At 34.5% G+C, this 14,362-nt stretch overlaps 1 protein-coding gene across 1 annotated transcript in view; it reads right to left on the bottom strand.

Moving 5' to 3' along the window:
* nlk2 (nemo-like kinase, type 2) overlaps window positions 1-14,362 on the bottom strand; it is a 65,719-nt gene that overhangs the window by 33,361 nt on the left and 17,996 nt on the right. Inside the window, exons 2-3 of the mRNA XM_042739713.1 lie at window positions 1,256-1,385; window positions 971-1,026 (exon numbers count right to left, since the gene is read on the bottom strand). Coding sequence (XP_042595647.1) covers window positions 971-1,026; window positions 1,256-1,385 — 186 coding nt within the window. The remainder of the gene's footprint in view (window positions 1-970; window positions 1,027-1,255; window positions 1,386-14,362) is intronic.

Here is a 14,362-nt window from a genome sequence, read left to right as displayed (position 1 = left end):
CATTTTCACGTTTTTGGTCAAATTGTTTAGACCTACAAAAAGTATGTCTAACCTGGAGCTTTAAAAATGAATTATATATATATAAAAAAAAAAATCTTTAATTTTAAAATCAAACGTGCAAATTTGTGACAGTCAGATGTCAGACATCAGATGTTCTTCAGATTATTCTCACATTGTAGATTTCAGACTTAGGGCCCTATTTTAACAATCTAAGCACATGGTCTAAAGCACACAGCGCAGGTGCACTCAGGGCGTGTCCGAATCCACTTTTGGTAGTTTAATGACGGGAAAACGGACAGTGCACCAGGCGCATGGTCTAAACGGGTTGTCCCTATTCTCTTAATGAGCAATGGGTGTTTTTTGGGCATAATGTGCAATTAACCAATCAGACTCTCATTTCCCATTCCCTTTAAAAGCCTGTTGCGCTCGCGCCATGGCGGGTTTGCTATTTACATATCGGAATGTAATTTTTCATTTTTTAAAAATGTTTGTGCTGCTGTGCATCCCTGTGTGTGTAATAACCAAAGTGTACGCGCGTTTTGCACCTGCCTAATAGACGCATATTACTAACGCACTCTTTAAATAACAAAGAAAAAATATTCACATTTTAGACCAGGTTTGAGTTGGTCTATGGCGCAGTCTATTTTCAGTTCCTCAAAATGTGCCAACAATGTGCTTGAACACACCTCTTTTTTAGACCAGCATGCCCCTGAGCCCACAAATGGACACAAATGCATTTGCTATTTAAACAACGTGGTGCAGAACGGGAAAATGTGAACTGCGTCGGGCTGAACTAGCAAAAACACTTGTGCCACGCCTTGCATCGGGTGTATGATCTGACCCAAAGCCTCTAATTATCAAATCAGTGTTAATGTTTATTTTTGATACATTTTAAAAAAATTCAATCTTTTTGGGATCAAAATCACTTCATTTGACAGCACCTGGTAGATTAGCTTTCTGTTTAGGATACATTTCCTCAAAGTAGTCGATGTGTGGAGGCTGCAGAATATCCAGAGCTGACAGCACCTGTGGAGAAACAAAGACAGAGCGCCAGAGGTCAGCTTTGACGCCAGAAAACGTGGGCACTGACACCAGCCTTCATATGACATTCGTTTCCCAGGCACCAGCAGCCCAGGGACAACAAGAGCTAGCCAGGCTCCCGCTAATGGCACCATGGGGACAGCACGTAGATAGCGAGAGTTAGGTAACACTAACTGATTAAAAACAAAACAGAAGGGGATGGTGGAAAGCTCACATTGTCGTGCTTGAAGAAACAAAGCATCTTCAGCTCGCGGAAAACCCTCTTGCAGGAGACGAGGTTTTGGAAGACATTGGGCATCTTTTTGAGGGCCACGCGTTTGCCGTCTCTGGGGTCTGTCACTGACCTGAGGAGAAAAGATGAGAAATAAGCCATTAGGCAGGGCGATATACCAATAAATGTCTACATTCATACCAAAAAATATTGATATATACATTAGCATTCAAAAGATTTAAAGTTTTGAAAGAAAGTTTCTTGTGCTCAATAAGGCTGCATTTATTGAATTCAAAATAAATACAATTTAAAATATGAAGAGTTTATTTGCAAAAACAGATAACTCCGCTTTTATCATGTTTTAACTGTGTTTTATTGTGGCATTTGCTGTATTTTTTTATTTAACCTGGTCAAAATAACCCAAGTGCAGTTTGCTTGAGATTAATTGGAATGCACAATGAAAAAACATGATTTTTGAAAATTGTTAAAAACAAAGTTATCTGTTTTTGCAAACTTTCTCTCTCTCTCTCTCTCTCTCTCTCTCTCTCTCTCTCTCTCTCTATATATATATATATACACACAATTTAAAATAACTGTTTTCTATTTTCGTATTTTAAAAAGTTATTTATTTCTGTGATGGGAAAGCTAAATTTTTAGCAGCTATTATTTCAGTTTTGAGTATCACATGATTCTTCAGAAATCCTTTCTTATTACTACCATTGTTGAAACATTTGTGCTGTGTAATATTTTTGTGGAAACATTGATTTATTATAATTTTTTTGGATTCTATGATGAATAGAAAGTTCAAAAGTTCAACATTTAGTTAAAATAAAAAGCTTTTTTAACATTATAAATGTCTATACTGTCACTTTTTATTGATTTAATGCATCCTTACACAATATTTTATCACAGTATTCTTTATATAAAATGTAAAATTATAAAATTATAAATCATAATAATTAAAATCTTGAATCTATCAACTCTAAAACTAGTTCTTGTCACGATAGAAGGAGGGATTGCGAAATTAGTCTCATGACGTGGAAACTTAATGATCAATTAAAAAGTGCATTAAAATAACCGATATTCAGTTGTGTAATTACATTGTTTTGTCAGCAAAAACTTTTTAAACACATTGTGAATATTTGTTATATCGGCCAGAACTAATCTACAATTTAATTATATATTTTGATGAATTTTGACACAAAAAGAAGAAGAGAAGAGCAAGCGAGAGATGATTTGTTGATAAAAAGGCAATCGCTGAAGGGCCCTCAGTAATGGTCTTGAATGTTGCCGGTTTGTGAACATCTTTTGTCGTCAGTGTGCTATGAGCAGCTCGTTGTGACCTTACTGAGAGATGCCAATTGGTATAAGTGCCTCTCCTTCTTCCCTGATCAGTAACACATTTTCAACAGCAATGTTAAACACATTACACAAATGCAGCTATCATTTCCCCAGCATACCGTGTCATTTCAACTCACCACTGTCCAACGCTATACCTGTTTACCTGTTCATTTTTATGCATTCACTATATATGAAAAGACATTTTCTCTTGAATTGATAACGTCCATGATTATGAAATACAGTTTGTGTGTATTTATGCAAACTGTAAAGTGCACAATAAGCCTCAAAACAATACACAGACAAGTCATATATAAAGTATGTATAAGATTTCCACAACATAGAATGTTTTAGCTATTTTTGTCGCATAATAATTGTCTCAAATGTGACTAGTAAACCTCAGAGGTGTGATCAATGTGCACAAGTAAGTGTGTCCCTGTACACCTCACCTAAAACAGAATGGAACATTCAGACTTAAAAACAATTCATGCTCACGCAAACACACACACACACACAAGCAAAAGCTTTTTAAACATTATAATCACACACAGAGTACTTGATATGTTTACTGGAGCAATGGATGTGGCAGGAAAGTAAGACAAAGTGGAACAGAGCAGTGACAGATATATATTAGGGATTAAAAAATAAATGAGGTGTTTATTTAGGGTCTGAGGAAACATTGATCGGGAAAATGAATGATTAACGGAGAAAAAGCTCTCTTGGGTCGGCACCATGCACACAAACACTCTCGCACACACACGCCTGGTCACGGCATGTGATTCACAAGCTGGATTAGACAAGAGCACGAGGGAGAGGGGCAGGAGAGTGAGAAAGAGAAAGAGAGAGAGAGAGATGTTTCTTTGATAAAAATGCAATCGCTACAGCACTGCCATCTCTCCTCAGTATCAAAACAAAAGCTACAGCAGGAAATGGAGACAAGTTTCTTGGAAAATAGAGCAATAAAGAAAGACCGTCTTGCATAGATATATGCATGGAATGAAAATGTGACAGACAACGCAATAGATTTGCACAGGAAGTTATCCGGGGATAACAAGGATGGAGTTTATTCCCACATCCCAACCAGCCTGTCACAGCAACAGTGACTTGATCAATGACGTAGCTTTAGGGGCGGGACTATCAGTTTTGATACTAGTGGCAACACTTCCATTTAATGTTTTGCATTTAAGAATTAAATATTAATCATATTTGTGATGATGATGTTAGTTAGTTCCATTATTTTGTATCTTTCTAAGCTTAGTTCACAGACATACATGAGAGACTGAGACTCGTCTAATTGAACTCATTAAAGCTTTGTCAGCAGCCTTGCCTCAAAATCCCTCCCTCCACCGAAAACAAGGACAACACAGCCACGTGAGCCCGGCTGACACCTGGACCCGAGCTCCCCGAGCGCAATTCAGGACTCACACACAGAACCTAGTTCCTGGAGATAGCAGAGCGAAACGTCTAAAATAGAAAGATACGCCTCACTCTCACTCTGCATCTATCGCTCCATCTATTTCTCACTCTCTTTCCCTCTGCTTTTAATCATTGGCTATTCAAAGATGAAAAGCCTTTCTGAAAGGGAAAAAGATTATCTGAGCACTTCAAACATGGCTTTTCTCTCTCTAAGAGCACATGGACATGTCCTCAGAAATAAAAATGGCTCTTTTGCTTGACGTTCCAAAAAGTAATGTAGAGGTTGATTTAAGGTCTGGCTGACTACAAGTGGACAAACCCTTTGGGACTAAAGAGTAGTTACTGTATATCAATCTGGAAGCACAAAATAGCTCTCTCTCACAATTTTTTTTTCTGCTGTCAGTGCTGTGTGGTTAAAGCAGCCAATCATGTTCAAAATAAATCAGTGTTTAAATCATCTTTTGATTGTTGTGTTCTGTTCCATTTTGTTGTGCGCTGTCTAGAATGCACAAATTTGCCATGCAATGCAGTTAGCGTGCACATAACATGTCTATCAGTTAGTAAGTAAGCCTTTGGGTGAACCTTATGTAATGTAATTAATTTTCATGAACAAAAGCTTTGTTTTGTTTTCACCTTTGCACATGGCATACAGACATTGGCAATAAATAATGAGAGGTTGTTTAACAGCTCCTCGCAAAAAATATATCATTATCACTTTCTTATAACTATTAATATTCAAATATGAATAATATTAAATCCATTTAATTTCTATAATATTTAAAGAACATTATTAAAAATATACTTAAAATGAAATAATCTTAACACAAACACAACAAACACATCACAAAAAATGGCAAGAAAAAGCAGAAAAAGTACAAAAAACTAAGAGGAAAGGTAAATAAATTATAACTATATACATACTGTGTGTGTGTGTGCGTGTATATATATATATACACACACACATGAATGTTCATAAATGATCTGTCAATCATCATTTATTCATCATTTTTATTTTTTCAACATAGAAATATTTTATATTACTAGAAAATCTTAAGATATAAAAATTTGATTTTAAATAAATGCTATTCACGTTCAGCTTTGCCATCACAATGTATGCTTTTTCATATATTAAAATCAGCCTTGTGAGCATAAGAGACTTCTTTCAAAACATAAAAAAACATATTAACCCCAAACTTTTAAAGAGACATGTATATAAAGATTAGTCTACTCTTTGATTTCCCAACTCTTTTCTACACCCTCAGATGCTCTGTCATTGATTTTCTCATCAGATCAGCCAGTTTATATCAACTCAAGGTCTATGCTAGAACCATTCACTGTACAATGTACTTCTGAACAAAGGTATCTTTCACCTCATTCATTGACACACATAATAACATGCCATCTCACTGTACTGTGTAATTATACAATTATGCTGTTTACGTGGAGATAACTTGCAAAGCTGGTCAAGGAAACGTAGAAGAACCTCTCAAGTGCAAAGCTCAAACTCAAGGTGAATTCTGCAAGAGAAAATCCATAAGACAAAAAAACCCCAGATCATCTCATGAATACTACAAGAGCCGAATCCACTTTGTGTAGCCGAGACTCGCTCCTTGAAGGTTTGTTCTAGTCTCAAAGGCTATTTATTCTGCTTGGCTAACACATGCAGATCCGTATCACAGACAGATTGCCATGTTTTGTATCAATATAATACCATTTAGTGGATACAACAATGTGCTGATGAAAATCTGCCCCAAACCAGGAGAACGGGAGCCATGTAATAAGTGGGTAATTCCTGCTGAAGTCTATCTCGTGATAAAAACCCTCTCTCTGGTGGAGTGTTTTTCTTTCCGCTCTGAACTTTTTAAAACCTATAAACATACAGACATCAACCTGAAACCAAACACCTTTACTTTACCTCAGTCGTTAATAATTCAACATCGACCATATTCACTTTGGTACCGGGGGACAATGGCATGTTTGAAAAAAAAATTTTTTTAGAAGCCAAACAAGATTTCAGGGCGCTGGCGAGAGGATGTATTTTTCCGAGAGGGTTATTTAACAGTTTCAAGACAACAAATACAGGCCAATTCAGATTTGAAAATCTTTGTGTTTGTTTACCCTGTCGCTAAAGAAACTGTAATGCTGAAGTGTTTGGTAAATTGCTCAGTGCTTTGAAAGTATACAAGCTCTCACTGTAAACAGCAAACAGAGTCGGAGTCTATACTGCAGCTAAAATTGGCCACAAAACAACTCTTTTCAAAAAAAAAAAAATACTGCTGTATGTTCTGTGCATTCAATATGGCACTTCAGACTTCCTAATAACATATTTAACAGAAGTCTACTGTAAAGAACTCATTTCAAAAGCATTTCAGGCCACAAACAATGCAGCACTGAAGTTGTAGTTTTATGTAGGCTGTAAATCTATGTAGGCTGAAGTCAGCCATGGATCTTAAACCATCCCTCAGAATGAAGAAGAGATGATTGTTATGGGGTTGAATTAATAATGGATAATAATGGATACCAAATTTTTGGTTTTGGTACGATCTCAGCATCTGGTATTTTGATATCAGTACTAAAACAAAACCTTGGTCAACAAATGAACAGTCACTGCTGGTGACTGTGGTATTAAAGCTAAACAGGACTAAAAAATATCAATATCAATAATTAATAATTATTTTTTTTTTTTTTGCTATTCTTGCTGACTACACACACATATAATACACACATATAAATATATTAATCAATAAAAATATAAAATATCCAATAGCAAACAAAATATACATGTAAATGGACAAATTACATTTTAATTTATTCAAATTATTCAATTTAAAACTAATTAAAAAATTATAGCAAATAAAATATATATAGACATCTAGTATACCTATCCAAAGTTTGAGGTCAATAAGATTTTTTTTAAAGAAATTAATTTGTTTATTCAGCACGGATGCATTAAATTGTTCAAAAGTGAAAATAATTAAAAATGTTACAAAATATTTTGATTCCAAATAAATTCAGTTTTTATGTTGTTGTTTTTTTAAGCTTTTTAATCAACAAAGAATCCTGAAAAATTTTATAATTCCCACAAAATTATATTCACAAAATTATAAAATCTCTAATAAATAATAAAAATATAATAAAAACAGAAAAAACAGAAATTATAATAATATTTCACAATATTACTGAGTTTACTGTATTTTTATCAAATAACCGTAGCCTTGTAGTCATCATAAAATAATTCTTTCAAAATCTTACCAACCCCAAACTTTGGAATGGTACACACACACACACACACACACACACACACACACACACACACACACACACACACACACACACACACACACACACACACACACACACACACACAGACACAATATTTCATACTTATTGAGCAACAAAATGAAAGTTAAAATGTCATATTAGCATTAACAGATCAATGCATGAACTTTTAATCCAAATGAAATCCAAATGTTTAAGAGGAGTTAAGTTAAAACACATGTACATGACCAACAAATCACACGTATACAAGACATACACTCGCCCCGATAGTGACCATTGAGTCAGCTGATCTGAAACTCTCTCACACAGCTCCTATGGCTTTTTTTTACTATTGAGCCCTGAGATCTAAAAGCAGGCAGGGATAAAACACATTCAGTGGCACTTGACAATTAACTGCTTACTTAACTACATTAATACTTAATGGCTTCTCGCATGTCAAAAGATGACAGACGCTGTTTCAAGTGCACACATTCAGGAAATCAGAGCCTGAATACTTCATGGGCAACATTTTGATGAGGAACCAAACACTGTTGATTTATGATACACTGCCTTTTTTGCAGTTGCAGAGGAAAAGCGCTAAGAGAATCTGGCTTTTTCACTGCGAGCCCTGGGAGGATAGAGTGATTGTAGGGTTTTTGGCAGTGCCACACAGCTCACTTTCATCACCCTATTTAATCTACCAAATTCTTCCTCAAAGCCCGCGCCTCATATCCATCCCCCCACACAGATCCTCAAACAACAAACACAAAATAACACACCTGATTCAGTTAAATTCATCTACACTTCCTGTCAGCGGGGGTGACGAGGGGAGCGAAGGGCCTGTCAGTCAAGGTTTGCGTCAGAGTTGTTACGCACGTTGACTGTTTAATACGCCGGCCCCTTGAGGTGGATGGGGTCTGAAGGTTGTGTTTGAATTAGCCTAGCAAGGATTAGCATATGCCTGCATAATGAATCAAAAAGGCAGCAGCACATCGTGTCAGACGATCTGAAGTCCCTGCACGATTCATCAGACACACTTCCACCAGCGCTCAGAACAAGGAGCCAGTGTGAAACTTTACCTTCCTCACACTGCAACTAAACAACTTTGGCTTCTACTGAAAAACGGAGGTAAAACAGCCTTTTATTCCCAAATGCAAGCAAATAAAGACCTGTACTGTCCAGCTCCCATAGGGAGAACTGCAATATGATGAGATATAATATAGTATATAATATGTGGATATTTGACAAATAAAAATGTCCATAAATGCCTTTTTTTAACTTCAAGATTTTAGAATACAATCTAAATTTGTCAAAATGTTAGGACACATTTGATTGAATTAATGTTTTTCATGACCTTAAAGGCTTGTTGATTTAAAGGCTTATGCTTACATTTTTATATTTCAATATTTTTAATATAAAAATAAATATAAATAATATAAATAATTAAATAATTCAAGTAAATATCATATATATATATATATATATATATATATATATATATATATATATATATATATATATATATATATATAGTAAAAAATTATAGATTATACATTTAATTTAAGTTATTATAAGTTAAAAAATGTTTAAAAAAATAAATAGTTAATAAAATGCATTTACTTGATTACTTATTGATATATATTTTATATAAAAAGTAGTATTTATTTTTATAATACTCTATAATTTATGATCTTAAAAGCCCTTCGTTCGATGTAAGGCATATTTATGTTTTGTTTATATTCATGTTCTATCTATCTATCTATCTATGATCTATCTATCTATGATCTATCTATCTATCTATCTATCTATCTATCTATCTATCTATCTATCTATCTATCTATCTATCTATCTATCCTGTCTGTCTGTCTGTCTGTCTGTCTGTCTATCTATCACACTGAAGCAAATACCACACACAACACACACACACACACACACACACACACACACACACACACACACACACACACACACACACACACACACACACACACACACACACACACACAATGAATAGAAATATAAAAAAGCATATGCCTTACATCAAAGGGCTTTTAAGATCATTAACCATATAGAATATTATAAAAATAAATATTATATTTCCATTTTATATAAAATAAAACAATCAATAAGCAAGTACATACATTTTATTAACTTTATTTTACTAATATTAACTTATTTTTACTTCTATTGGAATTTACACACACACAAACACTCACTCTCTCACACACACACACACACACACACACACACACACACTTTTTACTATATTATAAATAAAATAAAGAAGCAAAAAAATAAGAAATGTCTATGTTGGACAGATAGTGGGACTAGGGATGTCTTGCAACCTCGTAAAATCATTAGACATACATGAAACTGCATGTCCAAAAATCATACAATGAATTGAAAAATAGTTTAAAATAGCTTTAGAGGAAGTACAGCATGTCACATTGTCACTTGCTACCCAATTACACACAATCTGAATATCCCAGCATCTTTATATAATACCAGCCTTTCAAATGTCAGTTTGACTCTAAGAGAAAGAGAAACAGAATTGCTGCAGATCTGAATGAGCCGAGGACCCACACACAGATGTGTGATAACCAGATCACACACACATCAGTGCATCTGTCCCACAATCCTCCAATACTTAGTGGTTTTAGAATGCAGCTAGTGGCTTTGACAAATTGTTCGCTGGCTGGCAGTAGATTTAGGTCAATGACCTAGTTATTTGGGAAATTAAAAGTGTTAGAGAGACATGACGATTCAAGCATGCCCAATAGAACAGAGCGAGGGGAAAGAAGAACAGAAAAAAACATTCAGTCGTACTCACAGACTCACTTTTTCAAATCTAATCTGCCCATAAATCAGATTAAAGAGGTAATTTAGGTGGCAGATACAGAATATTAAAAAGAAGCGAGTCACATCAAAGCAGAAATGAGAAGACAGGATTATTGAAGAGTTATTTATTCTCTCTCACAGGCTTCTCAAACAAACTCAAATCAAATGTTCTAGAAATAAGCATAAATTATTTGCAGGTAACAGTTTTCCAGTCTAACTTCCTAATTTGCTTCATTTATGTTACTTAACAGTAGAGAAAGAGGAAGTTTGGCATGTTGCAGGCTGGATTCAAGCCTGCGTTTCTAACATGAGCATTATGGCTTAACGTGCCTGCAGCAACATGTTGGCTAACCACTAAAAACAGAAAAAACACTGACACAAAATCTATTCTCAGTACATTTACGCATTTCAGCCTAAAATTAACCACAAAGCAACAAAATGTCAAGTGGGCTGGAAGAAGGAACTGGTGGTTTGCGATGCCATCGGTCTAGAGACAAATTTACCTCTAAAATATGAGTCATCTAAAGCAGATGCTTTCATCCAGTGAGACCTGAAGTACTTTAGCCTTACTTGTAGTCCCCATCCCACTTCTACAGTTGTCTGTCCATGGAAAAACTTCCACTTAATCAAACATTGCGCACTAAAATAAAGTTCAAATTAAACAAAAAATAAAGCTTAAACCAAATACATTCCGCATCCAATCAAATACATCACACTTCTTGATTAGGTGTAAATGCAGCCAAATAAACCTTCCAAAATAATACAATAAATTAAATAATAATAAATAAAGCTTAAAAAACAAACCAAAACACAATATTTACAAAAAAACTAGAAAAAATCAAAACACAATATTGACAAGAAAACCAGAAAACCGCTTATGGTTTTGCCTGGATAACTGTTGTAGTTTTACTAAGCCAATCGAACATGAACAAAGCTAGGCATAAAGAAAAAAAAGAAAGAAACTGCACAGCTAATTTTAATTACAGACCTGCTCCACAGTCAAACTGAGCATCAAATCAGCAATGTATTATATCAAATAATCATGCAGTGGAGACTACAGCAATTATTTAGGTTGTTTTGTTCTACATTTGATTACTTTTGTTCTGCTTTCTTTTCTTTTGCTGGTTTTTATTCCTGAATTTTACATGATATTGCTATCAGACACCTGAAAAAAAAAAACCTGTTCACTTGATTTATCTATGTTCTAAGTGAATGTGCTTTTCTTTATGTATTTCATATAATAAATATATAAATGTAAATAATAATAATACATCGCCTACATATACATTTATTCATGTTGGTATTTTAATGTATATTGCATAAAAACGAACCTGCGTTATTATCTAGTTAAAACACATCTCAGTCAAATAATACAGTAAAGGTTATATTATATCCAGGTGGCAGCTCTGACTTCTCCAGGCCTCTGCTTTACTGATGTGTTAGGCTGAGGTAGTGTAGTGTGTGCACGACAGAAGCCTGTAGGGCAACGAGAAGCACCCAGCCCTCAAAAAACCCAGCCTCTGATTCATCTTTACTCTGTGTTTTTCAAGAGACCCATTCAGCCAATATAAAGAGAGATTGCTCACAACTACAGAATGGTATTAGAGCTGTAAATATAACAGAAATAATCCTCCCTCCTTTTATTTATCAAATGAAAAAAGGAGGAATAGAACAAAACATAAAAAGGGGAAAAACGGAGAGGGAATTAATGAAAGAAAGAGAACTAAGATAAATAGTTTGCAACCTGCAATCGATCGGCTAAATGAAACCATAGACTGTGTCCTTATTGACAAAAAAAAAGAAGAAAAAAAAACACCAAAGGGAAGTAGAGAAATGGTGAAGAAGAGTCTGTACACAATTCAGAGAGTGATATTGCACAGTTTTGTCTAGTGCCAGTAATACCTACAATGCCATTACTTAAAATAATTCTCATTTCTCAAAGAAAAATAGTTAAAAAAAAAAATGCTTCTTGTGAATCATTTTGGTTCTCTTGGAATATATTTTAAATTAATTGTGGGATAAACATCTTGAAATTATTAAAGGCTTCAACCATGTTGCCACCTGCTAAATGACTATTCAAGATAATCAACATATGGTGCTTTCAGGTTTATATTTTTATAAGCTACAAACATGAGTGCATCTGAGATGGTAGAAGTACAAAATGTGAGGAATACAAAAGTGCCCTTTCTGAAAACACGTTAACAGTGTCATTTTATACACTGGCAGAGAAAAAAAAATATTTTGCTCATATGCCTCTAGAAACAATTAACCATAATTAAATTATGCAAAATTGAGTTGCAACTGAGTCAATATATTTTGTCTTCTGTGACTATGAAAATGTTATCTGACATAAATGGAAGATAAATATTCAAGTGCAAAACATAGCATTTAATGAATGAATGAGTGATGTTTACAAAAACAAAAATCATTTCGGGATTTGCTAAAGATTCCATTTAGCATTGCTATTAAATGTTTAGTGCTTTATTTTAGTAAACTTTATGAATTTTTAGCATCTTACAGTCTTCAGTGTCACATGATACTTCAGAAATCATTCTAATATGCTGATTTGCTGCTAAAGAAACATTTCTTGTTATTATCAATGTTGAAATCAGGTGTGCTGCGCAATATTTTTGGAAACCATGATACTTTTTCATGTTTTCGTTTTCGTATATATAAAAAAATTATATATATATTATGTTATTAATATTAATTTTGGGATTTGCTAAAGATTCCATTTAGCAGTTATTAAATGATTAGTGCTTTGTTTTAGTAAACTTTAAGTTAGCATTAGACGATGGCAAAGTAATCTAAACATTAAAACATAGGAAGCAATGCATGCATAATTAAAAGTCCAGTATTGATCAATTTACAGTATTTCCAATATTGTGTGATACTTATTTTCTGATGCTAAAAAATATATATATTAATAAATAAAATAATCAGCCAGTAACCAATATGCTACCAATATATTATGCATCCCTAATTGGTATATCACTAATGTAACAATATTTAATGTTAAACTACTAACAGGCTGGGTAAATGCTAATTGAAAGCACAGAGACAAAACATACAAAACACACCCAGACAGACAAACACATACTGTCACACACACACACACACACACACACACACACACACACACACACACACACAGACACACACGACAGTGGCACTGTCAGGATTGATCAGAGGGAGACGGTGGAGGCCCAAGGGGAAGATGGCAGATAATGGATTATAGTGCAACTCTTTTGAGCTCCCTCCGGCTCGGCAGCTGAAAAACATAGGAAGACAAAGGGAGGGCTCGGTGACATTGGAAAATTTAGGGGAAGTATTCATTTAAGGGGGGGCATTAACAGTAAGGGAAACATGAAAGTGCTTCTCTAATCCATACTCGGTGTTATTTGTTTTGTTCCTTCCAACCAGAATCAAATATTTTATTTCATCTCTCTTCAAAGCACCCCAGAGGATGAGAAAACAAAGCTTGTGTGGAGGGAGGCAGAGTGAGTGAGCATATGCACAGTGGCTCTCTGAGGACGTTAAATACAAAGTGCTACATGTGAGGCTCTTTCTCTGCTCCCTGTAGTGTGACTGCTGCCGTTTTACATAGAACGACTTAACCACCTTTCATTCATCTCTCAAAGCTGGCTGAGATTATAGCATGTGCTGTATGCTACAGCACAACAAAATAGCAAACTATGAGTAGGAAATGAAGTTTTCCCATCATGCAATCACAAATTTCTCAAAAACCACAAAAATTAGAAAAACAAAATTCTATTCCAAAAACAAAATATAACTCTGTTCACTATGTTGTTCTGTTGCGAGGCATAAATGGGCAATTCAAACTTTTTTTCCTCAGAACTGTATGATAAACTCACAAATGCGAGATATATAATCCAGTTATGGGTGAAAAAAAGACTGATATTTTCTCAGAATTGCAAGTTTACATCACACAATTATGGCTTAATAACTCGCAAAGGCAAGTTATAAAGTCAGAATTGCAAGATATGAACTGGCAATACTGACTTTTTCCCTCAGAATTGCGACTTTTTTTCCTCCAAATTATTTCAGATTTTTTCACGCAATTCTGAGAAAGAAAAGTCAGAATTTTGAGATGTGAACTCGCAATTACAAGAAAAAAAGTCACAATTGTGAGATAAAAAGGTGCCTTTTACTTTTTTTTTTGTTTAGGTGTTAACGGGATTCCATACACTGCCATACTCACCAAGACTGCATTTCAAAAAGCAGTAATATTGTGAAATA

The sequence above is a fragment of the Cyprinus carpio genome, chromosome B15 (genome assembly GCF_018340385.1).
Source record: "Cyprinus carpio isolate SPL01 chromosome B15, ASM1834038v1, whole genome shotgun sequence".
Lineage (NCBI taxonomy): Eukaryota > Metazoa > Chordata > Actinopteri > Cypriniformes > Cyprinidae > Cyprinus > Cyprinus carpio.
The sequence above is the reverse complement of the archived record's forward strand: the minus strand, read 5'-3'. Positions and strand labels throughout refer to the sequence as shown.